The 24,485-nt window shown below is 25.4% G+C and overlaps 1 protein-coding gene across 3 annotated transcripts in view; it reads right to left on the reverse strand.

The window, feature by feature from the left end:
- Window positions 1–3,039: 3,039 nt before the first annotated feature.
- The window catches only part of LOC101235950 (equilibrative nucleoside transporter 1), a 29,136-nt gene continuing 7,690 nt past the window's right edge, over window positions 3,040–24,485 (reverse strand). For 2 of the 3 annotated variants that reach the window (XM_065800311.1, XM_065800313.1), the window contains 13 exons: window positions 21,730–21,811; window positions 19,518–19,639; window positions 16,298–16,392; window positions 16,012–16,062; window positions 15,296–15,381; window positions 15,078–15,126; window positions 13,090–13,181; window positions 11,326–11,386; window positions 8,757–8,866; window positions 6,669–6,780; window positions 6,471–6,556; window positions 4,401–4,600; window positions 3,040–3,339 (listed from right to left, as the gene is read on the reverse strand). In XM_065800311.1, the coding sequence (XP_065656383.1) occupies window positions 3,228–3,339; window positions 4,401–4,600; window positions 6,471–6,556; window positions 6,669–6,780; window positions 8,757–8,866; window positions 11,326–11,386; window positions 13,090–13,181; window positions 15,078–15,126; window positions 15,296–15,381; window positions 16,012–16,062; window positions 16,298–16,392; window positions 19,518–19,639; window positions 21,730–21,811 (1,258 nt within the window). In that variant the 3' untranslated portion in view covers window positions 3,040–3,227. Of the gene's footprint in view, window positions 3,340–4,400; window positions 4,601–6,470; window positions 6,557–6,668; window positions 6,781–8,756; window positions 8,867–11,325; window positions 11,387–13,089; window positions 13,182–15,077; window positions 15,127–15,295; window positions 15,382–16,011; window positions 16,063–16,297; window positions 16,393–19,517; window positions 19,640–21,215; window positions 21,369–21,729; window positions 21,812–24,485 lie in introns of those variants that run through there. The other variant, XM_065800312.1, reaches the window with a different exon arrangement.

Genomic DNA, 24,485 nt, shown 5'->3' on the forward strand with positions numbered 1-24,485 from the left:
AATTTGTAGTTTATTAATAGTTGACACATATGATTTTTACAAAGGTAGCTCTATAATTAGCTAATTTAAGTCAACTGACACTGATCCTTCAAAAAAAAAAGTATCGTTATAAATGTAAATTGTAAGATAACCGATAAATACATTAATAGAAAACAGTTTATATCTTTAAATGACTGTATTTAGACAAATAAATAGACGATATTATGTGGGGTTCCACTAGACTCAAATTTGGGTCCTCTATTACTTTTAATTCATGTTAATGATCTATATAATGTGTGGTTTAGTCGTAGAACGCTTGCTTCATTAGCGAGAAGTTTGATCGCTACCATGTCCTTGGTAGTACCGCGCTCATCTTGTTCGTCAGGTTTGTGTTTTGAAATTATAGAGTTGAGGGAGAGTTAAAACCAAAATTAAAGTCCTAAATTAATTATTCCAAGTTAACCTCCTCAATTGTAGTGACCTTTTTGGCCTTGGGGAGGTGAATTAACATTAAAGAAATATATAAAGCGTCAAACACAATGTCTTTTCTCATATTTGCTAACAACATTACTTATTTTATACTCGCAGTAACATTATCAGTCTATTTTAAATAGCAAAAAAGAAACCAGAATAAACACCAATTTGGCTTAATGCCAACAGTTTATCATTAAACACTGATGAAACTAAGTTTCCATTGTATTAATCTGAACAATCGGAAAAAGAATCGGGGCGTAGTGATAAAGCAAATCGGGGCGTAGTTATAAGGCAAATCGGGGCGTAGTGATAAAGCAAATATTGTCTTCTTTTAGCCCCGGTCATGTAAATTTTATTTATATAAAACGGCATTGTATTCTTTTTTTTAATGACGAAATAAAAAAACAAAAAAAGTTTTAATATATTCCTACGTCTTTACCGATATTTTTTATAAGTATTATCACAATTAAGCACTCTACCACAAACAAATTTTTGGTGTTTTAGTAGGTAAAAACTTATCTTGGAGAGATATATTAGCAACACTATATATTACGATATATTAAATATACTAAATACACTAGTAATATAATCTCAATAAATATTGGTATTTTGTATAAAACTCGTCGAAGCTTAGATAACACAAAACTAACTCTGTACTTTGCATTCATAAAAAGTTATATATGTTATGGTAATATTGTTGTATAAAACAATGACAGATATTTTTTTATGTTTTTATAAGGGTCGTTTTTTAAGGGGTTTTCAAATGACTTTGTACCTTTTATACTCTAAAAAATACATAAAAAACTCCCTAAAAAACGACCCTGCTGAAAACAATGACTCTCTCTTTACCCTCTTTTTATCACGTTCTTGGTTCGTGACCATTTATGACGCTTTTATATCACGTTCTTAGCTCGTGCTACTTTTATATCACGTTCTCAGCTCGTGCAATGATATCATCTGATGATGTAATTGTATGATCTCATCTAATGATGTCATAGTATGATGTAATACAAGGTTTTGCAAAGTTATAAGTGCGCATATAAAATTAATTTCAACCGGATTCAATAAACATACAGTGCGCTCATATGGCTATTCTCCAAAAGATACAAAAGCATACTTGACAGTTCCTGCAAATAAAGGACAAAATGTTAGCCTCATGTGCTTAATTCCAATTTAGGAGTTGAATGTTTCCAATACAAAAGCGGCAATACAATACACAATCATTTATTGATTTCATCAACCACAAACTAGTACCATTCTCTGCAGTAAATCCAAATAAAATTCTTATAATAGATAATGCAAAATTTCATAAAGCAGCTGCAGTACTTCAATTACTAAGAGAAAAAAATATTACTCAGAAGTTTTTAGTACCATACTCCCTTGAATTAAACCCAATCGAAGAGTTCTTTTCAATGTTAAAATCCTATTTCAAATCCACAAGAAATTCCGATATGACTGTTGAAGAAACTCTAGAATAAATTTTATCACCTGATGATAATTAATGTCAACAGTGCAATGCCTTTTATATAAATATGAGAAGATGGTTGGAAAAGGCAATAAGGAGAGAAAAATTTATCTAATTAAAATATTTGAAATGATTTGTTTATTTTTTTAACAGTGTATATTTTTGCAGCCTTTTTTAAAAATTATGATTATATAATGTATACTATTTTTTAAAACTTATAGAAAGTATCTAATCTAGAAAAGTTATTGATATATAACAGTATCTAAATTGAGTGAAAATGTAAAGAATTTTAACTAATTCATCAAAAATTAGGCTGGTACTGAAAATGAAGCAATTGCTTTTTATTAGCAAGTAAACTCGATACACAAATAGCCTCACAAGTTTAACCAGTTGTATTTTAGGAACTAATAAATTTACTTTTGTAGGTATAAATTTATTCTACAAATTTAACCAGTCGCCTAAAAAAAAAGTCTATTAAAAAAATTGTTACGAAGCAAAAACCAAAAGTGTATCATGGTGCCCCATTCTCCTCTAAATATTTACAAAAAGTGAATTATTTAGAACAATTAGAACACTATATTGGTTCACTCTACTATAAGTTAACTGCAAACGTAGTGTTTATTTTGATGGAACTTTAGTCTCCCATGTCAGCTGAGATCTAAACCTTTTTACAAGTTTATATTTTGCATTTCTACTTTGTATTTTTTTATTTTTTTTCATTTTACTTTTCTTCAAACATCCTAACACAGGACTTCCATAACAAAAGTGCTTGTGTTGTATTAATAACTGAAGATTTTATCCTGTTTAAAGTTTTTGAAATAATAAAAGAAAATGGCTGGAAAAATATATAGTAAGTGCCGGAAAGTAATAATTTCAACTTCAGACAATAAAACTTTATTTAAAACAATAATTTATTAATAATAATAAATAAATACACTTTAAAAAAAGAAACACAGTTTCATATTTTAAAAATTTTTTATACAAATAATAACTGAAGTAATAACAGAAAATAAATACAAAGACGTAAATATATATATATATATATATATATATATATATATATATATATATATATATATATATATATATATATATATATATACATAAATAAATAAATATGCTTTAAATGCTCTTAATTTTGAAATACATATACATATATACAATTATGTTTATAAATAAATATAATATTAACTTTTAATTAATTCAAATAGATATTTAAGGAGAATAAAAACTTATACAAATTTATATACAAACAAATAATTTTTTTTAGAACATAAGCAATAAAATAAGCTATTAACAAAGAATTAGTTTACAAATTTGGAGCAATAGCAAATGAAAAAGCAGCACCACAAGTCAATCCAGCCACAACAGAAAAAACCATAATAGTCCCAGCCATTTCAGCGTCACGAGCATTTACATATCTAAAATTAAGTATCAAATAAAACAAAAATTTTTCTGCAGCGGTCAGCGGTCTTGTACTTTAGAATGGTTAAGAGAAAATATAAAGGAGAGTAATGATGTTCAAAAAAATTTAACAATAAAAAAATATATATTGTCAAATTTCACTATCACCTAAGTCATTTGTGGGGGGTTTGAGTTTATGGTTGAAATGAATAGCTTAAAAGGTTTTCTATTATATTATATAAAAGCCTGTACTTTGAACCATACAGAAAATAGTTTTTTTATTCGTTTCATTGCGATGAAGAAAAATAGCGAAGCTTTTTTTCAGTTTTTTTTAGTTTTCAAAACATAAAAAAATGACTTGGACGATTGTAAAATCAGAGACGGTATATATGAAGTGTTGCATTTTTCTAAAGAATTATTATTAAGAATTGGATTAACAAATGAGCGATCACACGTATCAGTGTTAAAAAATTGTAGAAACACCATGAGATTCTAAATAAAATCTCATCGCTGTTAAATAATCTTTTCAAAATTTTCTAAAAATTACTCCTTTATAATAATGATGTATGTGTATAGTACATATATTAAGTCCTTATATTATTTTACTTAAGATATACTATGTCGATGTATTTTAAGTTAAGAAACTTTATTGGTGATTTTACATGCATTCTTGTTCTTTTGTAGGTAAAAAATTAGTGACAGAAAATTTCGGAGTCCAAACCGAGAACTTAAAAGTTTCCAGTACTCTAATGAAGCTAAAGTCCAAAAACAAAAAAAACAAAAAATGAAAAGTCTAATGCAGTTAATACATAAAACTCCATGCATTTCGTTAAATCCACCTTCACGACCAGATTTAGTTATTACCGAGCAGGTACAAAACTTCTATAGGACGTGAAGCATTTATGAGACGTAAAGGGTCTACATAAAGGGTCTCACTGACGTCTATCCCCGATGAGTTAAATATTTTTGCACAAAATAAAAAAAAATTCATGTAAATAAAACTTAACAAATCATAAAATTAAAATAACCTAAATACATGAATATATATACATAACTAAAAATACTGAACTTAACTTACGTCGGTCCTTGCATGACAGCTATACATCCTAAATACCCATTAGTGGTCGCAAAAACTATCGTAAATAAAATGGGCCATGCATCATGTTGGAAGACAATTAATGTTCCGTTATCGCGAGGTTGAGCATTGCACAATGCAAATAACGGCAAAAATACCAAACGTGTTGCACACATCAAAATTAAGAGACGACTGTTTTTAGGCTAAAAGAAATTTATCACAATTATCACCATTGTATTTTTTATTGCAATTATCACCACTGTATTTTTATTGCAATTAATACTACTTATTATCAACTATCTGGTGAACTTGGAAAAATCTGGTCATCTTTAAATTATTTCTCTAAAATATTTACATTATAATTTTATCTACCAATTTTTTACCAATTTAATTGTGTGTTGAATTCCTTTGATTTCTCTATCTAAGCTTTTCTTAGGTGCACTTTTCTTATCAATTGCCTTAATTCCAGCATTTTTTTTTTTTACATACTTTGAACATAAACAGAAAGTTTTATTACCTCTATTTTTAGGCTTTCTTTTAAAGTTTTGAGCAATTTTTAACTTATTTACAAAACTTATTACCAAAAGCTTTTAAAGTTTTGAAAAATGATAATCTAGAGACCAGATTTTTCTGTGTCCATCTGCTACTTTAAAAATTTAAAAATGCATCTTAAAAAATAATTGGAACACCTGAAACAAAATTGGAACACCTAAGGAATAAAAATATTTTATACCTAAGGAATAATTTATTTTTATGATTTGATTAATGCAAACAGACAACCCTACTATACTTTTAAACATCATAAGAATTAATGGATTATTATTGGAACAAATACGGTTTTGTCAAGACAACAATTTTGTTCCAAAAAATGCAACCAAATGTTTCCTAAATTGAAGCACTTTGATTAATTTATAGATTAACAGCTTGCTTCTTTTTAAAAAAACTTTATGATCAACTAAGGAAAACTTTATCGTTCTGATCAAGGAAACTTTGAACTATTTTGCTATATTACTGCAATAACATGTTTGCAGCAACTTATAAGATGAGTTTATGTTATTACTTGCATTTGAAATCCCATCACATTAAACACTATAAAATCGTATAAATCACAGCAGTATAGTATACCCAATGCAATCAATATAGTGTAAACAGGAAATTAAATCACCTAAAATAAGTATAGTTTACACAATGCAATCAATATAGTGTGACAGGAAATTAGATCACCTTAAATAAGTGAAGCAAAAAAGCTTTGAATTGATGGTGGACTAACATTTTTCAAGAGATAACTTTCAAAATCTCTCAAAACATAATAATTAAGGCATTTTATTAGAAAAATGTAAAATATGCTCATGAGATTAAGGTGCTGTTCTTATTTTATTAAAAATTAAATAAGAACAGCACCTTAATCTCATGAGCAAAGTTTTGGCTTTCGGAACAAAAATTAAATAGGGGAGAATTCCCCTATTTAATTTTTGTTCCGAAAGCTAAAACTTTGATTTTTTGTAAAAAAATAAATAAAGTAATATCAATCATTGTCATAAGAATGTAAAATAATCAAAAAAAAATTTTTTTAAGGCTACAGATACGAAATATTGTCACTAATAACATGTTAAATAAAAATACATTATATAAAAATAAAAATACTTATAAAAAAATGTGAAATGAAGAGAAAGTAATAATATTTTTAAGTATTAATAGTAAGAAAAAATTTTTTTTTTATAAGATTAAACTATATTATTTACATATATAAACTTATATTTAATGCACAACTATCATGAGAGGGATAAAACCTATTTTTACCTTTTAACTATTTGTCTAATTGCTAAATGCTACAGGTCCATCAAGTTGTCTTATTACTTAATTCTAAAGGTCCGTCAAGTTGTGAAGAATTACTAAACATTACAAGTCAATAAACTTCCTTTCTATCCTTTCTTCCAATCTACTTCCTAAAAGCTACAGGCACATCAACTTATGTTGACTTACTAAAAACTTCCATTAACTTATGCTAAGCTTTAAACATCATTAGAACTTTATGGTTTAAAAATAGTATTAAAGAATAGAAAAAATACATACCCAGTATACAAAGCCAGACAGACATTTACCCAAAAAATCACCAAGGTTAAACAACAGAAAGCATGTTACAGGGATAAAAAATTTATCTAAAAGACAATTAAAAGATAAAATCAAACCTTTTACTGCTTATAATATAAGGAAAAAAAAAAAAGAGAGAAAAAGGAATTTAAAAACTGATTAAAAAAAAACAGTGTTCACCTGTCCACTGGTTATGCTGGTTACTACTAGACTGAATTCTTGCAATTGTAGATGGAAAAACAGATAGAGTCACAAAAAAGACTAAAAAGGCTGATAAACTTGCTGGTAAAATCTAATTTAAAACAAAAAAAATAGATAACATGGCTGTGTGTGATATATATATATATAACAAAACATACAAATACACAGGCTGATGCATTTTTTAGGATAAACTATTTTATAAAATTTTATAAAAGAATTTGTCCTAAAAAATATCCCTGCCTTTTTTATTTTAGAAATAAAGAACTTTTTTCACAATAGGAATTAAATTTTTTTTTTCTGATTAATTCAATTTTATAATTAGAACCTTTTTTTGAAAATTGCGCGTGTCGTCAAAAAAACATAACCCTTTACAATACCATAAAAAAAAATTATTAAAACACTGAGTGCTTCTGAATTCAATTTTTTAATTTTGATTTTTAGTCTAAAATATGTAAAAACTAGAATTTTGTTAGAAAGTCAATAAATATTAGAATTTTTATATCTATAAATATTTGTTATAAACATCTTTTTTTCTTTAATAAAGTAACTAACTGAATTTAAATCAGACTATTTCTTTATATATAAGTGGGTTACAAAAACAGTTATTAGGGTTGTCCAAAAGTGATTTTAAAGGATGAAGGGGGGTGGAACATATACCTGTTTTTTGCCAACTAAGGCCAAGAAAAACTTTTTTGCTGACTAAGATCTAAAAAATAAAAAAAAATAAAGGTCCTTGTTAGCTGCTATTTGCCAAATAACAACCATAGAACCAATTTTGCTGACTCCAGTATCCAATATGCTAACAAGTAAATTTAGGGGGGCCAGACCCCACCCCCTCCTCCTTAGGACGCCTTTGGCAGTTACTATTTGTATTCTGTTAAATCAGCAAAAAATTGCTTCTTCTGTAATTTTGATCACTGTTTTGCATATCCAGGCCTTGAAGAAAAGAAATATTAATTCAATTTGTTCTATGTTCATTTTTATGTAGATATTTCTACATAAAAAAACTACCTTCCTAACTAATTTTCTTGTATTCATAGTTATCTAAAAAGTTCAAAAACAGCAAACATGTCACAACATTTCAAATAAATAACATTTGTCTCCCATTCTGACAAAAGAATTTCAAATATTTTCCATTCTCTTCTAAGTTATAAAAAGATTTCCTACATGCAGAGATAAATATCTCTGCCTGTAAGAAAATTTAAAACTCTGCAGTATCTTATATTTTAACTTTTTTGAGAGCTGCAAACTAGACAATATTTTATTTTGCATCAGTCTGGCTTTAACATAATACTTTTCATTTGGAGAATTGATTTTAAAAATGTTATCCATTAAAACCTTGAGAAAGCAAATTTTTTGTTTCGATTTTTATTTACTCATATTTTCAGTTGTATAAGAGATACCATTGTTATCAAGATACCATTGGATAATAGTTTGATTTTATATGACTAATGTATATGACTAATATAAACCACTACCAATACATGCGCTAAGTCACCTGACAACATGTTGACATATATTAACAAAAATATTTCTCTCCACAAGTATATCAAGTCGAGTCTCACGAGAATTTCAAAGAAAGTTAAAAAAATTCAATGCTTTTAAATAAAAATCAACTTTTTAAAACTTATTGTTAAAAAAAAGTTTTAAACAAAAATTGAAAGAAGACACTTTATAAGATGTTTTTTAACAAACTTTTTTTGAAGGTTACGATTAAAAAAGATTGGTATATAAGAAATCTCCATAAAATTTCACTTCTTTTGAGGCCCGACATGATATACTTTTGAAAAAAAAAATTTTGGTAAAAAATGACACCTACCATGATGCCAGGTGTCTTAGTGCAAGAACTTTTTTTTTAGAACTAGCTCTAAATAATTTATAAAATAGTCAGGTCACAAAATAATTAATTTATAAATAATTAAATTATGAATAATAATTTATAAATAATCAGGTCACAAAAGTTCATCATTTGTGACTACAGGAGAAACAAAATTTTGCAAAAATATTTTCAGTCATAAACCTAATGTATATGTTTATAAATTCAAATTTGAATAATTTTTAACAAACCTTTTTAAATATGTGCAAAATACCATTTTTTTCTGGTTGCACAATTATTGTTGAGTCATTGTGTTTATGATCTTCAGGTGTATCTTCAGTAAAAACATGAGATTTTTCTTCTAAAGAAAACATTTTTATTAGAAAAGCTAACAGGTACTTAGCTCAACATAATATGTTTAATATATTAGCATGTTGCTTTGAGCTTTATGTTATCACGTAGTAAGATAAAGCACAATCAATGTTTATAGGGTAGATGGGGGCATACGGGACAGTGTGGCATAACAGGACAGTTATGCCTAAATCCTTATATTTTAACTAAAATTAATTTTTTTACAAATTTTTTTTTGATAAAACATTTAAAATTATCGTGCTTCAATAATATATAAAAAAAAATTAATTTTAGGTATTTATTTATTTATTTATTTAATAATAACTGTGTACATGTACAATGACAATGTACGGAGCCTAGGTAATCTAGGCTTTAACAGCCAATTTATGTTAAAAATAAGTCCAACTTTGATTTAAATTGATTAAGTGTTTTAGAATCTACAATGTTTTGATCTAAATTATTCCAGCTGTTAATGACACGGTTTGTTAAGAAATAGTACCTCTTTAGATTTTTAATTAATTGTCTATGAAACCTCATGTTGTGACCTCTCGTATTTGAAGTTATTAAATCTGGTGGGTATTCCAATGTTAAGTTATCTATTTTTTACTATTTATTTATATAATTAAAATTAGTTTTTGGTATACTAAAATGCATTAAAAGTAACAAAATGCATCAGTAAGTTTGCAAAAAACAAAATTTGGGTATTTTCTTAAGCAATACAACAACGAAAGATTTATCTTGAACTATTGCTAATTTGCTTTATTTATAAAAAGTTTATATTTTTCAGAGAGTATTTTTTATTATCTGGTTTTTAAAAAATATCTGGAGTTGAGCTTTTTAAATGTATTAATTTCAAATGACTTTTGTGGAGCATATCAGGACAATAATTGACTATATTACTACCATTTTGTTAACAGTGATTTTATTTTTAATCTAAAATATTATTTCCGTTATTTAGAAAAGCAATATTAGTAATAAATTCAAAAAAGTTGTTATTTTTCTATTACATTAAACACTATTAATAACTTCGATTATTAATAGTGCTTAATGTAAACAACGAAAGTAAGAAACTATATAATAATAATCAATCATTCAAAATGAAATGAAATGCAGTTTTAGTTGTGAGTTAAAAAAATTTAGAATTCGAAAAGCTGCTGATACATATGGGATATTTAAATTTGCTCAACATTGGCATATTGTTAATAAGTCAGCTCATCAAAAATATTGTCAAATAATTTTTTTGTGATACTTTTTGTGTGATTTATGTGATCCATGACATTTTTTGTTTAACTTTAAATTTTGCAGTTACCAATTTAATAATATATTTGAGTTTTATAATAATATATACGAGTTTTGCCTTTCTGAAACAATTTCTTAAGTTTGTTTGTTTAAGAGTATTTTAAAATAAAACACAAAGTTTTTTTTTATTTTAGTTGTTATTTCTTTTTTTGTGGTGTATGGGTGTATGGGCGTGTAGTTTGTATAGGTATGTTACTTTTTTGAGAGTTTAATGTCTGATCATGTTTAAATGATAAAATGCCTTCATTTTTTGTCATTTTTAAAGCTTTACAATTAACGAATAACTAACTGGTTGTCATTGTTTATTTTTAGAAATTTTTTATTTGTTTTTTCATTTCCTTATATCAATGAATTTTAGGAAATTTATAAAAAATAGTGTTAACTATGATTAGTTTATCCGCAACTAGCATTTGTTTTTTAAGTGTCCATATATGCCCCGCTCTACTCTACAATACAATAGTACATAAATGTATTGCATACATTTATGTATATACAATACAATAGTATATAAATGTATTGCATAAATTTGTGTATATACAATACAATAGTACATAAATGTATTGCATACATTTATGTATATACAATACAATAATATATAAATGTATTGCATACATTTGTGTATATACAATACAGCACTACATAAAAGTATTGCATTCTTTTTTGAACACACAAACATTATAACAAACACATTGAAGTAATATTTTTTGGAGAAGAAATTTTTAAACTGAATATAGATTTTGGATTGATAAACTTTTTATTCTAACCTTTTAACTTAATATTTATTTAGTTTGGTTTTTATTTGTGTAACTTAGTTTCATAATGTGAGAACAAGATGTAAAGCCAAAAAGTTACAAAATGTAAAGTCAAAAAGTGAGAGAAATTAGAGAATTGATAATTCACTTCAAAAAAATATACTTTTATAAATACATGCAATTTTTTTTTGGTTGAAAATAAAAATTTCTTTATATAATGATGTATTAACTTTCTTTATATAATGATCTATAAACTTTGGAGAAATTTCATTAAGGAAAACTGTCCAGCCTGTACTATCAAAGTATGATCACTGATTCTTTTAACTTAACAGTAGTCTCACACTTGAAGTAAGATGCAAAACTACTGTAGACTTTGTTCACTGAAGAAAAAATATTTAAATAAAAATTATTTACTTACTAAATTCTTCCAAACATACACTATCTAACAACAATTTTCTGGTGTAAAACTTTACGAAACTCTAAAAGCAAAGATTTATTAAATAAAGTAAACAATTAGTTTAATAGTCATTTTTTCAACCAGAAAACAAAGTAAACAATATACTCTTTCCCGTCTAAATTTATTATTTGTAAACTGTAAAAATCAATGTATTGAAAATAATAGAATAGCGATAGAAGACATCATATTTATACCACAAAACTAGCATTTTCTGAAAGATATCTCAAAAAAAATAAATTATTAATAACAATCATGGTGAGCACAATTATCACATGAATTTCAAAAAGAAAAAAATATTTTTAAAAAAAAAATCAGAAAATTTGACAGTACCCCTACACTACCTACAGTTCCTAGTACACAACAAGGATGTCAGTATCCCTTATTATTACTTGATAACAGAATTTAATTTGATAACAGAGTGAATGTGTTAGAAAGCATCCTCAGGTTTGTGCTTTACTTTTATTTAAAAAAAAGTCCAAAGCAAAATTGAAAATAGACCAAGATGATTTAATATTAATCAAGTTTCCTTGTTCTCATGACGTGTATTTTCATACTTGTAATGAACCATCTGGCATGACTTAAGGGACCACACTAAATTTCTTTAAGATTAGTTTTAACTAGAATTTAAATGTTTTCATGTAACTTTTACTATATAAACAAAAAAAAAGGTTAATATATAACAAAATTTAACTTGCCAAACATTCACTCATCCTGTATTTTTTAAAATCTTTTTAGATAAGCTTCTTTATCACTAACTTTTTCTCTTCTTTTTTTCAATGTTTCATTGCGCCTATTTTATCAACATGCCCTTTCTGCATAACAAACTTCTCAACAATTTTACTGCTATCTGAGCTACCTTTATCTCAAAGAGTTTTTTATTTAATATAAAAATGTCATCAAAACTTGCAACTAGTGGAACCAAAGAATAAAAATCTTTTTACACTTGTGTTGCAAGAGTTTTGTAAGAAGTAGTTCAAGCTTCCATTAGAGGTTTATAAAAGCTCTCCCCAATAATTATTAGAGGTTTATAAAAGCTATCCCCAATAATTATTAGAGGTTTGTAAAAGCAATTTCTCCCCAATAATTATTAGAGGTTTGTAAAAGCAATTTCTCCCCAATAATTATTAGAAGTTTATAAAAGAAATTTCTCCCCAATAATTATTAGAGGTTGGTAAAAGCAATTTCTCCCCAATAATTATTAGAGGTTTGTAAAAAGCAATTTCTCCCCAATAATCACAGGCTATTAAAACTTTACCCTGTAGCTTTTCTCCATAGAACAAAAACCAGTGGAATAAATTGCTGAGAAAGTCTCTAATAGATAATTATTTCTAGTAAATTACATGTTATATATTTTTTTAAATCTTTTAAAAGAACTCCTTTTTGAATAACTGTTTGTAAGGCAGCTTACTAGGAATAAAATCTATTCCAGGTTCAATAAACTCACTAATACTAGAAAAAGATAAATGGCTAGTCCTGGATTTTAACATAATTTATAAGTTTCTTAAAGAACACAGTGTCTGATTATGCTCTTATATTAATATACATTTTAATGGTGAAGAACAATATCAAAACATTTTTTAAAATTGATTAAACTTGATACTGTGCTCCTAATGAGTCTCATATATATAAATACATATATATATATATATATATATATATATATATATATATATATAAAAGAAAGAAAGAGTGAGAGGGAGATTAATTATAATAACATGGTCTTACTAATCTTTCCAGGAGTATATACATAACCATAGAAATGATTAACGCAACTGCAGCAGTACAAAAGCAACCAAAGGCACTTGCTATAATGTTACCTATTACAAAAAAAAACTTTTTAAAACTTTTGAAATACATGTGTTTAAATATTGCTTTTAAAAGTATTTAGAAAATTAAAATTAAAATTAATGCAAAAATATTTAATTATAAATTTTCGTTAAATTTTTAAAAAATTTTATATTACACATTCACTTATTTAGGGAGATTCAACAAAATAAGTTTAAAAATTAAATTTTCTTTGAAAGCAATCACGCAAATGGAGAGCTTTAGCTCTCATTTGCGCCCACATTAATCCTAAACTGGTTTAAACAAGCTATTTTTGGCTAAAAATTAAAAAACTTTTTTGATATAAAATTTATTTTATAGAGTTTTTTTAAACTGCGGATTAAAAAGTTCAGCAGGCAAAAATATATTTTTTTTATATTTGATATATATATAAAATAGTTACAAAAATATTTTATATATTGTGAGTGGTTATGAGATGAGTTATAAAAACTATTATTGTTGCATAACAAAATAGTGTTTTAAAGATATTCACATTTTTAATGCATAAGATACTCTTTGCCTGTTTCCAAAAATTTCTACAGCTTTAGTAAATTGTAGGTAGCAGACTACGACTCTAACTCCAACTCCAAAGCAAAATTTTTGAAAAATTCTTTGAGTTTTTTAAAAAATATTACGTAATAATTAAACAATTTTTTTTGCCAAATATATAAAAAATTCTTTAAAAGTTAAATATTTTGTACATGCACGTGCAATACCAAGAAAATTTACTATTGGAGTCGGAGTAAAAATGCTAAAAATGTTGCGACTCCGACTCATGGACTCCACGACTCCGACTCCACAGCCCTGCATGATACCATAGTGACCATAGTGGTTTATTTTTATAATGGAATACCCAATAATAGAAATGATTATTTTACTTTCTAAAACAATTCAGGCTTAAACTGAATGTAGGTTTTTGTTATTGCTCTGAATCTAGATATTTATTATGACCTTCTCTTTTTAATACAAAACAAAATTGACAAAGGTGCAGTGCAGAGAACCAAGTTGAGCACAGTACTGCACCCTACCACTTCTCAAATTCGGCATTTTAAAAAGATAAAGATAAAGTTAATATGCTAATGCATAAATAATAATATTTATTAATTTGAAATCAGAATTTGATGACACATTAAATTTTTTTTAAAACCTGGTTGATATACTTTTGATGAATTTTCTTTATTCTTTTACAATACACTTTGACAATTAAAACGCAAGGTAAAGTAATTTAGTGCTTGTATCTTTTTTTTTTTAACTATTTGCTTAAAATTTTAATCCACCTTAAGTTTTAGTTGCAACCACAAAATAATGCAATTAAACATTAAAAAGTTTTTATATAAAAGAAATCCTTTTATTTAATCTATAACGCATATATAAATTGTATTATATCTAAAAATTTACCTAAAATTTTTAAATTAATATTTAAGTTCATATTACTAAGACAATTGCTTTTGTTTTGATATATATATATATTAAATGTTTTCGGGAGCTATGCTTTATTTTTGAAAAAAAAATTGTTGGCCTGGTAATATTTAAATGTTGATTGTAAGGTGGATGACATAGGTCATGAATTATTAGTAGTAATTCCATAGTTGTATTTAGAAAAAAAAATAGCAAAAAATAATGCTTGAAAAAGATTTTATGCAGTTAAATAAAAGAAATACCGAATTAGGAGCAACCTCAAAAAAACCATTAAGAACTGAATATAGATTTACATACTACTAGTATACTGGTAAAAGTTAACGGGACAGCGTGTGTTATTAACTATAACTAGCTAGTATGTATGTATGTCTGCAAGCATTAACCAACTAGTATGTACATCTGGATGTACAAACTCTGTTTAATTTTTGTAATCTTAAATTTGCATAAGAAATAGAATAATCAAATCTCACCAAACATAGAAATAATACTGATCACTGAAACAAGTAGTCCGCCAAGACCCTAAAAAAAAAATTTGCTTTTCAAATGATGCTTAAACACATAACTGTAAAAAATAAAAAGTAGTGTATAAGGAAATGATTTTTATATTAAATAACAAAAAAAAATTCAAAGCTAAAATATTCCAAGCAAATTGTAAAAAAAGAAAGAAAAAAATATGAAAAAAAAAGACCTGCCCAGCCATTACAGCTTGCAAATACTTTGAAGGTAACAAAGATGCAAACCCAAACAATGCACCTTGAAAAACTGCAGCTGATCCTAACAAAAAACATTTTTCAGAAATACAAATAAAAAAATGTTTGAACTAATGGCCATTTATTTTTATATCCAATACAAATTTATTTTTTTCAACCTTTTTTAAAAAATATCTTAACAAAATTGACAAGTTTTGCTTAACTGAAATTTCCAAAAGCTTAAAACTAGCATATTCGAACCTCCATTGACTAAGGATGTTAATGAACAGTCATCAAAAATCCACAGATAAGCTCAAAACAGTGTTTTAAATTACAATTTGTTAATTTTCAAAACTAAAGCAACGAATTTCAGAAAATAATATTTTCATTAAAAATAATATTTCAAAAATACTTTTAACTAATGCATTTAAATTTTAAAGAAAAAAAAAACCCAAAAAAAATGTTAAGACCATAAAAAAGGAAGAATGATAAAATATCAAAACCACAAACAGTAGGGAAGGAAAAAGAATCAATTTCCATCAAAATACTTTTTATTTTTAATAATACTTTTAATTCTTACTAGTTGTAATATCAATTTAATAAAATAAACAATGCATAATTAATGTAAAAAAACAATTTCATGATACATTTTCATCTTAATTACCTGGTTTGATTTAACAATATAATTATCAATCATCATATAAACATAACATACCATTGATTACGACCAGCATTACAATTGTTATAACAAAAAATTGTACAGTCCCTTGGGAAAAAAATTAAACATATATATATATATATATATATATATATATATATATATATATATATATATATATATATATATATATTATATATATTATTATTATATTAATTTATTATGATGATATATTATTAAAAAGATTTTAAAAAAATAAAAGTTCAAAAATATAAAACTGTTTAAAAACAAAAATTCGTTGAAAAAAAAAAAAAAGAACAAGCTACAAGGAATTTTTAATTACATGAATATGTATCAGTTAAAACCAAAGATGTTGTTGCTATAGACACAACAATCATTATGAATAAAGAAATACAAATGCGCTTGACGCGTGAAAACCTAAATGAAAAAAAGAAATTTAATTTATATAATTCTGATAAAAATACAAATATAATAAAAAATTATTTTTTTCATCACACACAGTGATTATTTTAAGTTTAGAAATTTCTAATAAAAATTTTTATGCAAACACCTTCAATTAATTTAAAAGAACTTTTTATGCAAACACAATAAAATTAATTTATACAAACTTGATACTAATTCTCTGTCTTATACTTATTTATGCATAATATACTACAAACAAAATAGTATACAAAAAAATATTGGCATTGAATACCAAAAATAATTGAGTTACTTAGGCACAAATAAATGCATCGTTTATAGCATTAAGTGTTGTTGCGTTACAACTCTGCATTGTGTGTGTTGTAACATTGTGCAACAACTCTGCATTGTGCAGCATAATTACAAAAAAAACAACCATAGATGTACAGCTAGTATGCATGACGGAAAAAAACATTACAGTTTGAAACTTTTACGTTTGAATGTTGTTATGCTCTGCTCACCATTTGGAACTTAATTCTTCTAATTAGAAATGTAATGAATGGAATTTAAGGAAAAAAATGACTAATGGAATAAACTTATATTATATTGGCTCAATAGAATTATAATTGTTTTTGTTTATATAAACAATATATATAAGAAATTAGCATAAAGAATGTAGTATATAGTATATGTATATAGTAAAACACAATGTATTTTTAATATTCTGATCATAAAAAGGAATAGGTTATTTGATTGTGTGTGGAGTGTAGGTATTCTCATTTTCTGTGGTAACTCAAAAACTATTTGTATAGAGAAAGCATAACAAATGAACTTTGTTTTTAGTTAATTGAGAAGGGATCTTGGCAGGAAAAATTTTTTTTTTTAATTTTTAAGAATTAAAAGATGCTTAAGTGAAAAAAAAAATTTTTTTTTTCTAAATTGTTACCATTTTTAAATCTTATTTAAAACTTTTGATCAGCTTACTTTCAGTTTTTATTTTTATTTGCGTTTTTTCAGTTATTAAGTTACACAACTAATACTTAAATTTTTTACCTTATATTTAAGTGTTGCTCAACTTTCGATTTTATTAATAAAGAAACAAAAACTGATGCAAAATTGCACTCAATCAAATTAGTTTATCCATGTTGAAATTGATTTGTTAAGTACTTAAATTGTTAATTATTTGTTTATTAATATTAACACTTATTAATCCATTTGTTAAGTGTTTATTTATCAATTTATGTTATCATGTTATGTGTTTATTTATCAATTTATGTAAATTTTAACCATATTGTGTTTTAAAAAGGGTTGACGTTGTCAACCCTTTTTTAAACACAATATGGTTAAAATTTACATAGTAAATTTTAACTGTATTGTGTAATATATTTTAATAATTTTATTATTAAATCATACATGAAAAATGAAAAAATATAAATATATAATAAAATATAAAATATAACTTTATTATTAAAAAACATGAATGTTGATTAAACAAAAAAGTTTAAGATATTTAAATAAATTCTTAAATTTTTTAAATATTTTCTTAAAATGACCATCGTTATTTGAAGTTTAATTTATTTAAAACCTTTTTTAATTTAATCTATTTTAAAATTGTTTAACAGATGTTATTTTTTTATTTTTTAATGTTATTTACCTCCCAAGGTCATGAGGGCCACTGCAGTTGAGGAGGCTACTTTATTGTGGTTACAACCCTCTCGCAACTCTTTAACTCTGAAACACAAACCTTGATGAACAAGGACGCTGCAAAGAGAAAAAAGTTGAGTGCTTTACTATTAGGGATGTGGTGTCCATCAAACACTTCTTGCTTACGAAGGAAGCACTCCACCACTACAACACTACCACATAATTTTTTTATTTTATATTTATAATGTAAACATATAAAAAGGAAAATAATATACTTACTGAGATATATTTTTATTGTAAATAATTTTGAAGTTTTTAAAAAAAAACTTTGTTCAGAAGCAGAAAACTCTTCATCCACATCACAAAGACTATTGCTTTGGTGTTTAGAAGTCTCTTTCACAACTAATAATGAGATTATCATTAGCTTTTTAAGGACTTGCCAGCTCATAAAAAGATTTTTTTAAATACATCCCATGTACGGCAGCAAAACATTGTACATAAATACTTGTTATTCTTTTCACATTTTTCAGATCATTAGACAAATTATTTCCATAGATCACAACTACAATTTTACTTTCACAAATTATTTCCATAGATCACCAGTACAATTTTGGTTTCACAAATTATTTTCATAGATCTCAACTACAATTTTAGTTTCACAAATTATTTCCATAGATCACAAGTACAATTTTATTTCACAAAGATCCCATTCTTTGTTTTGTGATCAGATAAATAATTAATTATTCAATGACATTGCAAAGCTATCTTCTAAAATATTTTTGAAAAATGATAATATAGCAATCAAAGTAATTGTTTTTAAAACGATTCTGAATTTACATATTTTTGTTAGTTTGTTTATATTAAACTTTTTTTAGCCTGTTGACTAAATCAATCAAAAGAAGCTTTTCTTTTTTGGTCGCATAGCTTTTTTTTTATAATTATATATATATATGATATATAAATCTAAACATAAAGGGAACCATCAATCGATTTAATTAATAACCAAAAAAGTCGGATAAAAAAACTCTAGCAATGTTTAGTTATGTCAAAAATTGTAAAGTCTATGATTCGTATCATAGGATTTACAATTTTTTGACATTGGTTAAATATGAGATGTGAAATAAACAATAAAACAAAAAAATATAATAATCATTTATTTATAATGATTATTATCTTTTATACTCAATTTTTTACAACTATTATTATTCTAATTTATAGTTACCATTATTGTAATATTTGTTGTTATTATTACCACCATTATAATTAATATTATACAGAGCTGACAACACAGGTTTCGAAGTGTTGGGGCGGGGGGATGGCACAATTGTCAATTAAAAAAAAAGTCTTATATATCTAGAATTTTCTTAAAATAAAGTAGGGGAGGGGGGGGGGGACATGCTGTCGTCAGCTCTGTTATAATTGTATATTAATTTTTATACTGCTTTTTTAATCATTATTTTTGTCATTATAAATAATATTATAACTGCTAATGCTAATACCTTTGCAAGTAAATAACATTTAAAAACATCATCAACAAGTTTGGAAGCATTGCAGCCAAAGAAAAGTAATTTTGGAATGTCTTTGTTAATAGCGGTTCACTTTCGAATTTCATGCTAAAGTACTGTTTAAAAAGAATACTTTGTAAGAAAATTAACTTAATAAAAAAAGTAAAAAAACTTCATAAAAATAAAATTAAAAATAGCTAAATTTACTATAAATTATAGTAAAAATATTTAAAAATATATCAAATTTTAAATATTTTGATCACTAAAGACTAAATTATGTTTGTTTTTTTGTAATTTTGTTATGCATCTTAAACTTCAAGTTATTATAAGGCTTCAAATTTTAATTAATCCAATCAAATGTTATATATAGGTGTCAGTGAAAACTGGAGGTGTACTGGGTACCTATGAAGACTAGAGGTGTACTGGGTACCTATGCATAATAACTATTTGTTTAAGTAAAGTTTTCAATTATGCAGAAAATTACAAATATTATTATTTTTGGCTTGCAATAAAATTCTTGATAACTTATAAGTCTTAAAATTCAATAACCAAAAAGTCAAAATTTATGTGAAATATTTTAACATCATCTCCTTCACAACCTTTAGGTTTTGTAAAGCTGACATTTAGTTATTTTAATGTTCTTTAGTTAATGGTCTTTTTAATAAAATTTCAATAATTGTAAAGATAGTATAACTTAATTTTTCATTATGGCTGCATTCTTATATTTTAGATTTTAGTTATTAATGTAATTTTTCTTTAAACAATTTCTGGTTAAAATTAAAAAACTAAGTTACTCAAACTTTTAGAAAGATTGAGTTTGTTTTTCATTATTTAAAATAATGTTTAAATACAAATTGATATTTAAAAAACAACAACAAAGAAATTAAGTTAACACATTTAAACTTTACTGTTGCTCTGGTTACTGATAGTAGGTAACCAGAAGAAAAAAATGTGGATACTAAACTGCTAAATCTTAATCTTACATTGAAAATTGCTAATAGCTTAATAGAATGTTGAAACTGAAAAGTTTTTTATTAATTTTTCATTAAAGAATCAATCTTATGTGAAATATTTTTTCTCTCTTTATTATAGAAAATCACAATTTCTCTAATTAAAATGTTTTTAGCTAACTCCCTTAATCCTCTGGTTATATCAGTGGAATGTAAAGTTATACCTAAATATAAACAACATACAGCATGGAAAATAATGGCCAGTCAATGGTCAATGACCACCTGAAATGACTAAAATTGCTATTTTGACCTCCCAAAATAAATTCTTACCGGTCATGTTTGACCAGTTAAAAAAAAAATCAGAGTTATGAAAATCAAGGTTTAACAAATAATCATGATGTAATTTGGAAAATGCATATAATAAAAAATTTCATAAAATCCTTTAAATTTTTAATAATTTTAATTAAATTTTAAATAAGCATTTAAAATAGTTATGTTGTTTATTACATCCTACTTTAATTTGCTTTGTTGACGAATTTATGATGTAAACTTTATCTTTTTTTTTTTTTTTTGCTTCACTTATTTATATTACTTTTATTTTACTGGTGGTTAAAAACCTCTTTTTCATGAATGATTGAAATTCCTATTTTATTATTGTTTTAATAAATATAATAATATAAAAGTAAGAAAACTTAAACAAATAAAAAATAAAAATTTTGATCATCCGAAAAAAACAATTGACCTTCGATTCCATGTGTTAGCCAGTCAAATTGACCGCTCGCCTTCGATTTCTTATTTTCCACGCTGACACATATAACCATTGTTGCCTTTTTTTTTGAAGACTTGTATCTCAGGCAAAACTGGATTAATCTTTTTAGTTAAGAATTTTTCCCACTTGAACAAAAAAATATTATAAACAGCATATAAAACAATGTGTTTATCAGGAAAGGTCAAACACACTGTTTTAAAATCTGGCTCTATTTAGAAACACAGATCAAACTGCCAACCCTCCATTTTAGATGGACAATTTACTGATTTTTTTTTAAATATAAATATCTTAAAATAAAAAATATCTAAAGCTTAAAAAAATGTGTATCACCTAATATTAAATAATGTTTACATAATTAAAAAACCAAAAAGAAGCGTTTTTCAGTTTTTTCCTTAAATTAACTCAACTTGATAAACAATAGTGTCAGCAAGTAAAACCTATAACAATATGCATAAAATATAAATCACACTAAATATTTGAACATTACGCTATTAGCAGTGATGAAAAAATTCCATGGCAAAGTTGTTCCACAACCAAGACCATACAGAATGATGTAGACAATATTGTACCTAATAAATAACATGACCAATTTAAATGAGTTATATATATATATATATATATATATATATATATATATATATATATATATATATATATATATATATATATATATATATATATATATATAAGCCTTCCCAGGAAGCGCGTTCGGTCCCACACACTTTTGTCCACGCTTAAAGTAATTTTTTTAGACAACATGATCATTTTTATATAGTAAGCGTTTTAAGAATTTGCAGCAAAATAAAGCTATAAAAAACTAGAGAGAATAAAACAGCAATACTCGAAAAACTAAAGACTATACGAAATAAAAAATCTGAATAAAAAAAGCTAAAAAAAGTTGAATATTAAAAAAAGGAAATTGTTGTCAAAAAAATAATATACCTAAATAATTTACTGTTTTTGTTTTTTTATTTTTAAGGTGTTTGTTATTTTCCCATACCAAAATGGGTACAAGTCAAGAAAAAAAGAAGATAAGAATATAACATAAATAAAAACATTTTTTGGTATACAACTTTTTCGTGACTTTTTTTAGTCAGTATATTATAGAAATACTTTATAATTTGAGCTAGAATTATGGACAATTTTTAAATTTGTTTTTCAAATGTTTTTGCTAAACTTTACTGCTTTTATCAATGCACAGGAAAGCAAGAAAACTAATTGCTATTTATTTGTAAAAAAAATTATTATTTTTTTTAAACAAGTTTTTCATGTAAAAAAAAAAATATTTGGTTGTTTTCAATACCCCCATTGACATAGTCTGCACTTTTGTAGGATTATCCAAATTGTGCATTTAAACCCAATAGTTTACTTCCTGATGAACTATTGTTATTGACAATGCTCCAAAAGCTTGTGGGCTAGTGTACTGTTAGTTTACTGAACTTTTTTAACGAAATAATTAGAAGTCTATTTAAAACTTTTCTTTAAGTTTTTAAATACATTCTTTTAAACAGAGCAATCATTATGTTCATTATCTCTAGTAATTGGTATTAGCATTGGAAATTAGGCATTATAAAAAAAAAATGCATCAAATGCTGTAAATACATTTATTAAAGAAACCATGTTATTCTGCTATTGAACATATTCCATCATTACAAAATTTATTATTCAAATAATATATTTTACAAATAAATAACAATTTATTTTTTTATTTTCCTGTTATATAAGTATTGAGAAAAAAACGTCAAATATAGCAAAAACAAATTAACAAAATTTCTCATAATTCAAGGGACACAGCTAAGTAGTTTCTTAATTATATGGATTGATAAAAATCGTGAATAAATTGCATATCAAATCTTTTAATTGTTTTTAAAATCATTATAAAGATTTTTTTTTTAAACAACGACTCTAAAAAAAAAATACAAAAATTGTATACGTAAAAAATTGTACACTTTTTGTAAAAAATTTTTTATATATTATGTAAAAATTGTATATTTTTTTAAAATATACTTTATTTAATTATTAAATTTTCTAGTTTATTTAATTAAACTTGATATTTCATTATAATTTTGTTCCCTTTTTTTAGGATTGTTTGTTTTTTCTTAGTAGATTTACCAGCTTGTTTAGCTTTTACCAGCGAATTATTGAAACGCTTTATAAATTAAAAAAAGATGCAAACTGCTGTGGTCAGTTTGTCTAAAATAATTATTTTAAACGTGGACGAACAAGATGTGCAATTGCATGTGCTTCCCAGGAAGGCTTGATACATAATGTGATATTGTGTTATTATATTCATATTCAGTATATTGTACTCCTTTACATTTTAGATAACATAATAATAACCTTACTACTAACCTACATGTATTAGTAATGATTGGATCTACAACAATATTATTATATTATCTTTTTAACACAATGGATCATAAAATATTCCAAAAAACTCTTCAAGGTAAACTGTCAGAAGAAGAATATTTATATTGGATAAGAATGCTACAAATGTATATTTTAAAAGCTATAGTAATAGATGCAGATAAATTAGATGTCTTATTTGTTCTATGTGGTGCTAAATTTTTCCCACTCATTGAGAATGAATTCAACTTTGAAGATGCACTAACTATTTTGGACAATAAATTTTAAAAACAGAAAAACTACACCTATAATGATGCGTCACAAGTTAAGATCAACAAAACGACTTGAATTAGCTTCGGTAAAGCAATTCATGGAAAAATTACAAACTTTAGTAAGAAATCCAACGCATCATGGATGCATAGGATTTTGTCTCAAAATTCAAACTACAAAAACTTACCCTTATCTAGATGACGTTATTATATGTGGATCTAATCAAGAAGAACACAACAAAAAACTCACAGCTTTTAAAAGAGCAGCAAATAATTTTGAATTGAAGTTTTCTCAAGCCTCTGTCTGTTTCCTTGGTCACGTAATAGAAAAAAGAATGTTGAAACCAGATCCTGAAAGGTTCCCAGCCTTACAAAAATATCCTAATTAACATTAAACAGCTTGATAGGCTTCTTCGCATACTATGCTAAATGGATCCCTAACTGCACCAATCCAACTACCATACTGACTAATTATCGTGACTCAACAAGCAAAAATATCCCACTTTCAGATAAAGCTGACACAGTAATAAAACATCTTTTAGAAATATTTTCTCTCTTTGGCACCCCTGCCAACACTATATTGATAAACTTAGCCTTACAAAGTTTTGAACTAGAAAAAACTGATTGA

Source organism: Hydra vulgaris, chromosome 06 (genome assembly GCF_038396675.1).
Source record: "Hydra vulgaris chromosome 06, alternate assembly HydraT2T_AEP".
NCBI lineage: Eukaryota > Metazoa > Cnidaria > Hydrozoa > Anthoathecata > Hydridae > Hydra > Hydra vulgaris.